Consider the following 11601-nt stretch of genomic DNA (forward strand, 5'->3'; position numbering starts at 1 on the left):
CTGTAGTAGACCCACAATACTGAAAACGACACAGAGGGGGTTAGGGTTAGCTTTTAAACTAAATATGCATTTAAGCTAAATCCATAACAATGTACGATTAAGCCATATAGTCCATGAATTGAACTATTGTGTATTGTTCAAAGCTGCCCAAAAACTTGATTATATGTAAAGGTCTACACATGTCCTCCTATTATGCTCATTTAAAGCACCGATATATATATAAAAAAAAAAAAAATCAAAACTAAAGACTTATTAAATGCATTGAAGACTACATGTTGGATATAGCTATAGTTGTTTATAGTATATAGCAAGCTGTCAAATCATTGGATTTACATAGCATTTTATGTCTTGAATATAAAAACTCAGTTCATAACTTTTTGCTGGCAGCAGTGTTGTACACGACTTTGTTGAATGATTTTAATGAGCTAAAATTGTCTCCTTTTAGCATGGTGCAAACATAGGCACTCGGTGAAACAATAAAAATCTAATGAACTTTTTTCTTTCTTTTTTTTTGTAGGTGAAACAATTATTTTTTACTATTTAAACCTGAGTTGAATAGGATGCATATTTTTGAATATTAACGCATGGAAATAGAAATTTACTACAAAATTAACTTATCAAAATAAATATCTCTCAAACAGAAACCTTTCCTGCTTAACTTAAAACTGTATACATTAATATAAAACAATAAGTAATGAGCAGTACATTCATCCTGCAACTTATGTTCAGCTCAATGTCACGTTATGTGGAGACTAGTTTCTCCATATATTTTATCATCTGATTCGTCATTCAATCTTCTGATCAGCCAGCTTTAGAGCACAGTCAACTGAGTTATAGCTCAAACCATGCTTACAGTGTGACAGACATGGACATGGGCTACCTCTGCAGCAATCACCCCTAAATTACCGGTCGAAAAAAAAAAACCCGTATTTTTTTTACTGTAGATATTTGTTATTAAGTGCCGTATATCAACTGTCTAAATTAGAACAAAAAACAATTTTATTATAAAGGGTCACATATCAACTGCATGTACAGTAAAAAATATACATACATGTTTAACTTGTAATCAATATAAGGCTGTGTATTTATTTAATTATTTATCAATTATTACTTTTATGTTTATTCGTATTTATTTTAACATACTTGTCAATCATTTTTACTTGTTCATAACACCCAAAAAATATGTTTTCCATACAACGCTGACAGTCATTGCACATTTCCATATTAACCTTGATCAGAGAGTTAAGAATCATTTTTTATGTATGTATGTATCTCTGGCCTGCGATTGGCTGGCAAACCAGTCCAGGGTGTGCCCCGCCTACTGCCCAAAGCTAGCTGAGATAGGCTGCAGCACACCCCGTGACCCTTGTGAGGAATGAGCAGTCAAGAGGATGGATGGATGGATGGATGGATGGATGGATAGATAGATAGATAGATCTCTGGCGTTGACTGGTGGACATTTGTTCTAGGGCTCTTGAGATCAGTCAGCCCACCATGGGCTATGGTTAAAGTACGCCGGCAGACAGTAGAGTGCCTTTGATAGACAATTTCTCACACTTTATCAACCATGTGTTTTCTGCATCACAGTCCTCTCTGTGTTTTTGCAATAATTTCTGCTGCTGCCGGTCTCATTGCCGCTCTTGTGCTATGTACTTATGCAAGCAACATTACGTCGACTAATAAGATGAGCAGATTCTCTATCGTCATACTCATGAATGAATGTGCTGTCAGCTCATTGGTCACAGAGGTCCTTGGAACGTTACCGTAAGTTGTCACATAAAGGGCACTGTTGTTCATTAATTCCACTGACATTTTACGGACTGTTTCTGACTCTCACGGTATGACAGGACAAAATGCGTCCCTTGACAACTAAATACGGAAGGCATACTTTTAGGCTCCAACCGTATTCCTCCTCAAATCCAATATTTCGGGGCTGACTGTCCAGACTGTTTTTAGCAAATGTTCAAATCCAATCTGGCCCTGTTCAGACTGAGCCACATTATTGACCCATCTGACAGGTTGCTGTGGCAACGACGTGGGACAGAGGCGATGCCCAGCGCGTGTAGTATTTGACATCATTGTAAGACTGTTTACCGCTCTAGACTACCCGTTCCTCGCTAGCTTGAAGCAATTTTCTTCAATCGGGCATTAATTTCCGGTTGCACATGTGAAGAACTGACGGGGTCACGAGACCGGCTTCAGCGCAAGTAACGTAAACTGTCACTGTATTTTGGAGCTGTCAAGGCATTTGACTGCCAAGCATGCGAGGAACCAGCGGGGCAGCGAACCGATTAGATATTGACAGCGGAGGTGCATTGGTTTTTGCACGCGTGAAGTGACGTCACGGACAGTCAAATCCGTTCTGAGTGTTTCGAGTTGATGAGACTGAGAAACATCCTGTTCAAATCGGATATGATACTACCTGTCGCATGTGGTTTTAATACGTCCCGTAAAAATCTGATATCATCTGCTTTGTGACTGTTCAGACTACAAAAGAGCCTTCCACTTTCAATCTGGATGGGCTAAAAATCAGATTGTGGTTGCCGGTCTGAACCAAGCCATGGTTCTAAATAGGGGACGATTTCGTGTTTCAAGGGAAGGTTGGCAACCATACTTCTGGGAGAATTTTCTGTTGGTTGTTTGGGCCAGATTTACACAACATGAGTCAATTAATTGAGGTTTTATTATTTGCTCCTATGTGGCCCAGTTCACATATGGGTCATGGCAGCTCCTCAGACTGGAAACAGGCCCGCCCCTCCTATGTATCAGATTTCCCCTAATGTGACCGCAACAGCAGAAAGCAAAACATATACATCTTTCAGTTGAATCACTTAAACAATTTCGTATCACCGTTTGCGGGTCATAATTAAGGGTGGGAATCTCTGACATGAAGCCGATTCGATATGTATCTCGATACACAGGTTGCGATTCGATTGAAAAACGATTATCTTTCAGAACAGAACGGTTCGATACGGTTCGATTAAGTTTGGAAACGATACGATTTTCGATTCGATACGATTCATTTCAATATTCAAAACTTAGTGACATTTGTTGCTTGTATACATTAATCTTAAAACACCACAAATTTTTACAGTATCTACAAATGTGTTAAAAAAACAACAACATAAATGTCTTCTATATTTTTATATATTGAATCAATTATTTAAATAGGCCGCAACAAAGGGCTGGGCGATATGACTGAAAAATGTATCAGTTTAAATATGTATTAGTCTATTGACAGTTATAATTTTTTATTTTTTTGGGGGGGGGGGTTATTCAAAATAAGGATCAGGAAAACAAAAGGCTGATAATTCAATTTGAAATATAAATATTTAACCTTTAAAAAGACACCAACACAATTAAACAGAATATGTGCACAGTGTGAAGTATTTCAGAAACGTAAATTTAAGACATGAAATAAAACTACCGTCCAGCCAAAAGAAATATGAAGCCACCTTATGGAACAATAAATCTATCAAACACATTTTAACCACGTAATATATCCAAAAATATTTCCAAAAGTGCCCTTCCCTTTTTATCAACAACTTTTGTTTTTAACAATTTTTGTTTTTCTTTTGCCATCACATTCATTTTTGGTTAATGTATGACACTTTTTTTTCTTTTTTTTAATCTGAGACACGATGCTGACCACGGAATCACAACTATTCATGTTTTTGTTGTTGTTGTTTTTTTGGGCTGTCGTTCATTTTGAGTTTGATGACGTAATTGCGGGCACGTCTCAGTTCTCCTATCTGCTGCTCATACTAGTTGTGTACATTGACAGGGAGCCACAAACTGAGAAATGAGATACTTGCAGTGTGCTTTCAGCTTAGCTGGTGTGTTGGCTGTGGGACATACCTGTGTCGTTTGAATCCATGCATTGGATCGTCACGGAGTTATTCTTTTGGCTCGCGCGCAGTACCAACGCCGGCCTGGGACATACAAGTGCACCGAGAGGACTCGATAGCCATGGGAAATACCGAGATGTATGGCACTGGCTTCTGCTACTGTCTTCAGTTGATGTTGTCACTCGTTGTGCACGAGCACCGTGTCGCGAGCCCGGCGTTGACGGTGTGCCAAAAAAAAAAAGGTGCGTAACGTCTTTGCATTATGTTTACAACATCCGGGGAATGAAGCGTCTCTGAGCGCAACTTTGCTAGTTCTCTGTAAACACGGAAGTAGCTTGAATAGTGCTGCTCCTGAAACGTAAACAAAACAAGTCGACGGTGCAGAACTCTTGCTATTGTTATGAAAACTATAAAGTCTCACTCGCAACCGATTCACGGCCAGGCGATATCCGGTCCAGAGCTTTACAAGCGATGTATCTAAGGATTCCCGGCGGATTTTGTATCGGTTGACAAGTCTGCTACCGATACGGTCGTTTAGCTCCCCTTGACGAACGATGGTTCGGTCGAATCGGTTTTTTGTCCCACCCCTAGTCATAATTTAGATTCCTTCTTTAAAACACATTGAATCAAAACTCAAATTCTACATTATGAAGTTTTTCCGAACTGTGGAGACTTTCTGGGGGCGCACCCTCCTTGTCACCTTAATCCCATCATCGCGCAGGTTCTTCCAGCGCCATCATCTCATCTCACTCAACTAACGTACTGTCAGCATTCTGCTATGTTTGACAATGCATGTTTTGATCCCAAACAGCTGTTCCGCCGAGCACCACTCATCCACTGACTTACATATATATAATTAATTATATATATAATTATTAAATCAATAATTGTTTTTTATTAAATTAATAATCAATTGACTCATTATTTGAAGGAGACTCAAACTTAATATTTACATAAATTTGAGCTCACCTGGTGCATATGCCCTTTTCACAAGAAGTGCCCAAAGTGCCCCTTTGTCCAAACCTTTTTTTTTTTTTTTTTGCGCGTGTAATACAAATTTTGTTGCTTTTCAAAACTAAAATCTAACATAAAAAAAATAATTATGATTATTTATTTTATTACGCTACGCCGCCACCGTTGGTTGCAACTCCTGCGAGATCCTCACAGATTAGATGACGTCACACCACACAACGAGACTCACCGGTGGTTGACTGACAAGTGAGGCCACTCATTCGAACTCGAAGACAGGCCGCGAATGCGCCTGCTGTTCAAGTGGCGTTCCTGCCATTAAGCGAATTAGGCGGGTGCTGGGCACTCGTGAGCAAAAAGGGCGACAGGGAGAGGATTTAAAAAAAAAAATTTTTATTAGTCACGTAACTTGTGTCTTTCTGTTTCAAGTAAAGCATGGCGTGCCAGCCAACCACATAACTCCTTTCAAGTTTGGCTTTGATTGACAGTTAAGGCTAGCCAATGACAATCGGAATCGGGGGGGGGGGGAGACGCGCGCTCCGGAGACGCACGTTACCCGGGATTTACACCAGATGCGGCTGCGGTGAGGCTGCAGTGCGCTCTGGCGACGCAACCAATTAGATTCCATTCATTCAAATGGTGCAATTTACACCGCTTGCGTGTGCGTTGCTTGTCGACTCCGTCGCAGCTGCGGCGTGCCACAGCCCTCCCGCACGGAAAGACCGATTTTCTATTTTTGCCGTTTGCCGCATCCCCCGGGATTTACACCGGATGCGTGTGCGGTGTGGCTGCGGTGCGTCTTGACTGCGTGCTCCGGACGCGTCAATTTTTTGGCCAACTCACACCAGCTCCGCACAGCTGCGGTCCGGCTGCTCTGTCGCCGACCACTTCCCGCCGTGTCTCGCGTGACCCCGCGCGATCATCTGGCATTCAAAACAACGACAAACACACAGAGAAGCAGAAAGAGAGGTGGACTTTTATTATCTTGTGGCTTTCCACCTCCAATATAAACCTCTCCTCGTCCATGTTCGCTGGTGTCTAAACCGTGAATGAGCACATCGCACATTGACTCCAGGCCCGGCTACGCCCACATCGCGTTTTGCTGACATGCTTGCAAAATAGGAGCTGGCGAGTGTTTTATTCTGAAAGGTAACCGGAAATTTATTTTGAAACTGCGTCGGTCTTCCTGTCCCGCTCGATGTGTTTTGTGCTGTTTTGTGCTAGCTTGCTATATACGTATTCGGCCTCCGGCAAAAATAGAAAATAGGTCTATCCGTGCGGGAGGGCTGCGGCACGCTGCAGCTGAGACGCAGTCGACACGCAACGCACACGCAACTGGTGTAATTTGTACCATTCGAATGAATGGAATCTAATTGGTTGCGTCGCCGGAAGGCCGCAGCTGCAGCCGCATCCGGTTTAAATCTCGGGTCCGTCGGCCTCCGGCAAATGGCAGGCTAGCACAAAACATCGAGAGGGACACGAAGACCGAATATTTGAATATTAATCTTGTGCTTCGAACTTGTATGAAATGGCTCATTAATATTCCAAATAATACATTTCATTTTTTTCCCAAAAATATTTTTGCCTAAATCATCTTCTTATGATGCAAATGATTCAATGTGTGTTTCCTGAAAAAATATGAAGAAAAAAACAAAAAAAACAAAAACTTAGGCGATTAGTTTTAAGAAGGTGTCAATATTAAGTTGATATATATATTTTTTGTGCATTCTTTTCAAAAAGAAGATCTTACTTAAAGCGACACTTTACTTATTTAGGCATTTTGGCAGTCAAACATTCATATTTTGCCTATGATACATTTGATATTTTCATTATTTTTCATGTACAATTAGTACCTTTAAAATCACATCTTGCAACTTGCTGTCGACTGAAAATGACATCAAAAGGGCTCAAGTAACCAATCACAGCTCAGCTTGTGAATGTCACATGGCCAAACCGAGAAAACAGGTGACAAAATGTGTTTTTAAAGGTACTAATTGTCTGTAAAAAAATAATGAAAGTCTCAAATTAATTATAGACAAAATATTAACTTTGTATTGCTATAATGGGCTAAATAAGTGAAGAATCCCTTTAATTGTAAAGAAATGTAGGCTAGGTAGTAAGCTCTATTGCACATGCTGTTACTGTACATAAGTTGAATATTTTGGAGTGAAGCCCAGCCAGAGTCCACTTATTGCCCATACTTAGTTTCGCCCATCTACTGCCCACCTACTTATCACGGGCCAATGAAGCCCACTCTAAGCCCATGCCCAACCAAAGCCTAACTAGACCAAGTGGTGCCCATATGTGCCCCAACTGTATATGTTCGTTGGGATAGCTCTTAATTTAAGAAAATGAAAATGCTACTATGCTGTCCTGGCTCACATCTTTAAAAAAAGACCATGGTCAGACTCTGAGGTGGATTTGCAGGCTGATACGGCACAGACATAAAAAAAATAACCTGGACAAAGCAAAAAGTGAAGCTGGCGGCGCCCATCTTGCGTTGCCACACATATACAGTAAATTGAATACACTGACGTTTCCGCTGTGTACTTTCAACGTTATTTTCCTCCTCTCTGGAGAAAATACCACTGTGTGTAACATCCGGTTGTATCAATAAGTCTAAAATAAGTGTGGAAGAAGCTCTAAATGTAAATTTCATCAGTTAGAATGTGAATATAAATTTTCTCTCATAAGGTATGAAGGTCTGGCTCAACCATGTTGTCAGTCAAATTGACTCTTTCAGTAAATAAACCACGAATGAATGCCACTTACTTTTTGGAAAAAGTACAAAACAGTAAGACAATTACAGTGGAAGAGTGTTTCAGACACTTGCTAAAATCAGATTATCTTCTTTGTAATTCAGCCCAGCATTATCTCTGTCCTGACTGGGTCCACACTGCCAAGCTGTTTTTGTGGTGTTCTGGAGAGGCTGGTTAAGATTATTATTGATTGGCTAATAGCAAACTGAACTTGCACACTTCATGGATGTGTGGTTTTTAAATATTCGTAGTGAGCAAACTGAGCATATATCATGCAGAAAAACATGTTTTCTTTGTCAATAGAGAGGATTGTTTGGATGTCTGGATTGTGTTATGACAAAATGAGAAACACTGACAATCTGATAATAAGGCATTCATGAGTAAAAATCAAAGCATTTAATTTTTATTGTTGATTCTTTATTTTATTTTTTACCATCTGTTGTAATATAAACAGATATTTGTCGTCCATCGGAGTGCTGAAACAGAGATCTCAGTCACAATCCCTTCTGGGACACCTTCATTTTGTTTGAAAGATTTGTTTAGTTTTTTTTGTTTGTTTTTTAAACAAAGCATACGTCTTCATTGCAATAACATTAGAGACCGAGGATTGACATTATCAATGACGGAAAGTAACATTCGGTGGAAATACAATGTAAGCTCAACTATGGTGTTGTGAAAGCTGACCCAACAGATGTCGTTGCCTCGCAAAATTTCGTCATCCCGTGACGTCAGTGAATACTACGTATAACAATAATGTGAACGAAGCCTCATTTTTATGTAACTATATGAGCAGCGCAGAGCATAACAAGGCACCACAGAAGTCCATGAGTAACTCACTCACCATACCGCTGGATTCAGAGCTGCCTGTCGCAGAACGGGCCATCATGCGTGGGAATCACCCGTAGCTGTAAATCCATGTACGTTACTTTTTCTTCATGGTCACAGGCTCCTGTGTAGTCTCATCACAGTGCCAAGTGCTGGAGGTTGGATCCCAAAGCGCAGACACAAAGAAGGTTTTAACTATTTATTCACATCGAGAGGCGTGGAACAAACTTGACTAGACGAGAAACAAAGAGACACAGAGAACAGAAAGCAATAATTCGGCAAAACACACACACAATTCTCAGACTGCTCCTACAGACAGTGAATCGATCTGATTGGCTGTAGCAAGTAAAGGACTAAAGAATGAAATCAGACATCACCTAAAGATTAAAGATTGAGGCCACATAGCCTAAAACTAGTTGAAACTAGATGATGGTTACATCAGTTCAAAACAGACACTTGACCTCAAACTTAACAGGTCATGAACTCAAACTCAAACTCTTAACCCAGGCGTGACCCCAGACATCACACACAGGGCTTTTTTTCCGTTGCAAAGAAACGTTCCAAATATGTCTGTTTTTTACTCATTTTCCTAACCTCTCGACTAGCATCTGCGCTACGCGACTGAGATAATTAGCATCTTGACATGCATCAAGAGTCCGTTGTAAACAGAGAGAATCCGGTCACTTTTCAAAATAAAACATTTTAAAGCCTCGGCTAATCAGTTAACCAGAAGTATAGTAAGTTGTTTTATTCTTTCAGCTATGCTGCCCGCCGCGACCTGGTCCAAAGTGGGCCATTGCCCGGTACCAGCCCTGTGGTTAAGAACCTCTACAACAAATACGAAACTAAAAATAAGCATTGTGGGAAAAACAAAACTAAAACTAACAAAAACTAACAAAGCTGCCCTGAGAATTCCATCCATCCATATTCTTTCCTGCTCACTCCCCACAAGGGTCATGAGGGTGCTGGAGCCTATCCAAGCTGGCTACAGGCAATAGGTGGGGTACACCCGGTTGCAAGCCAATCCACACGAACAACGAGGGACGAACAACCAGCCACACTCGCAAGCACACCTAGGGACAATTCCGAGTGTTCAATTAACCTGCCATGCATGTCGTTGGAATGTGAGTGGAGACCAGAGCACCCAGAGACAACCCACTCAGGCACGTGGAGAACACGCAAACTCCACCCTGGAAGGCCGAATCCCGGACTCGCTCTCACGCCCTCAGCACTGGGAGGCGGACATACTAACCCAGTTAGCCACCGTTTAAAACTAACTATATTTAAAAAACAAAATGCAAAATGAAATAAACCATGTATAATGAAACTTCTCAAACTATAACAACCCTGGTGACTGCATACACAATGTTTTGTTTTACTGTGTATTTATTTATTTATTTATTTCTCTTTGACTACCAGCCATTTCACTTGAGAAACCCCCCTCGATACCAGCCGTTTTCCTGGATTTTGACTGATCTTGCAAGGCCCACAGAATATTGAGTTTTAGTGATATTTAAACATATTTAGAGGCATATTTTTCCTGACAATCTTAGTCATTTCCAAATTTTACAACTTCAGTTATTCAACTTCTAACGTTCCACAAATTAACAGACACAAATGAAAACACTGTTTTCATTGTAAACAGCTTTAGCTTTACACATCCATTCATTATATAAAAATCTGAATTTGTTTCAACAAATGTTTTCCGTTTTTTTCTGATTTTCAGAATTGGATTCTCCCCATTGCCAGAAAGGCAGGAAGAAAGCCTTAAGGGCAAATAGCTGAGAGGAGGCCTGGGGTGAACTGTCATACTGAATAGGTATTATTTCCCTTGACCTTGAAGGAGCTTGAAGGACAATCCACTTCCACATTAAGTCTTTTTCCAAAGCCTGCTGGATTTCACCCGATAATATCTCCTCAGAAACACAATTTGTTCTTGTTGACATATATCTAACTAAATACATGACCTAAATTATTTGCTAAGATGGAGTATTTTGGGGATGGAGGACATGCCACAACCTGCCTTATCCACAATGAAGGGTTTTAACTTGAACTCTGGAGGACAATGCTTTGCCAGGAATCTGCCTTCAAAAGCCCGCCATGTGCTCTTGCGTATGTGCCTGCCTGGTTCATGTTAAATGAGTCTCAAACAATGTGTGTCACGTTGGATTTCTGATATGACCAACTGACTTTGCACCACAACCATAGATAGTTCCCAGTCCACGAAGTCAGCTTCCTACCACCATATTGCTTGGAATGTCACGGTTCGAAGTCTGGACCAAAGTATGAAACAACGCTTTAAAAAAAAGGCTAAATTGATGCAAATGATCACAGAAAAATGCACGTTGTATCGGGAAAGCTGACAGGCAAAGGAACGCCAGCGGTACGTTACAAAAATTCACATGCACAGACACCGTGAATTACCGTATAAATCCGAAGAGTACGTATACCTTTGAACAACTAAAGGCATACAAATCAATGGAGGCAATCAACCAGCTGTGTTGTGGATAGGTCCGTCAGCTTTCTTAGTACAACCATGTACCCAACATGAAACCACCATATTGGTTATGAAAAGGAACACTTGTTTGTTGACATTTAAAAGCACGCAACGTGCCAACTGCTAGGAAAACCAAAAAATATGGTGGACACATGACATGGTGACGTCACATGGGAACTATCTATACAGGTGTACTTTGCCACTTTCTGTGACTGCAATGTCTGTGAACTTCATCTCTAAAGACTACTTTTTTTTTCTCCCTCTGTTTTGCTGCTAATAAAAGCGTATTTGGCTACCTAATGCTTTTATTACCTATTTTTGCTCCGTGTGTTAAAAAACAACAACAACAAAAAACACCATTATGAATCTGTCCAGTTTTTTTTTAACTGTGTACTTGCTTTGCATTGGAAGCGGCTTGACAGACGTAATTTGAAGACAATATCCGCAAAAAAAGATAAATTGGGTCCGATATTTTATGGGTTTATTGACAGTGGTCAAATAATTCATGTAATGTGTATTTGTTGTTGTTGTTTACAATATATATATATATATATATATATATATATATATATATATATATATATATATATACATACATACATATATATATATATATATATATATATATATATATATATATACATATATATATATATACATATATATATATATATATATATATATATATATATATATACATATA

General features: G+C 39.9%; 1 protein-coding gene across 2 annotated transcripts in view; it reads left to right on the forward strand.

Moving 5' to 3' along the window:
* Positions 1–11193, forward strand: part of il34 (interleukin 34) — an 81096-nt gene extending 69903 nt beyond the window's left edge. For both annotated transcript variants that reach the window (XM_077515636.1, XM_077515638.1), the window contains one exon: positions 10128–11193. In XM_077515636.1, coding sequence (XP_077371762.1) covers positions 10128–10186 — 59 coding nt within the window. In that variant the 3' untranslated portion in view covers positions 10187–11193. The remainder of the gene's footprint in view (positions 1–10127) is intronic.
* The last annotated feature ends 408 nt before the right edge of the window (positions 11194–11601 follow it).

Source organism: Festucalex cinctus, chromosome 3 (genome assembly GCF_051991245.1).
Source record: "Festucalex cinctus isolate MCC-2025b chromosome 3, RoL_Fcin_1.0, whole genome shotgun sequence".
Taxonomy (NCBI): domain Eukaryota; kingdom Metazoa; phylum Chordata; class Actinopteri; order Syngnathiformes; family Syngnathidae; genus Festucalex; species Festucalex cinctus.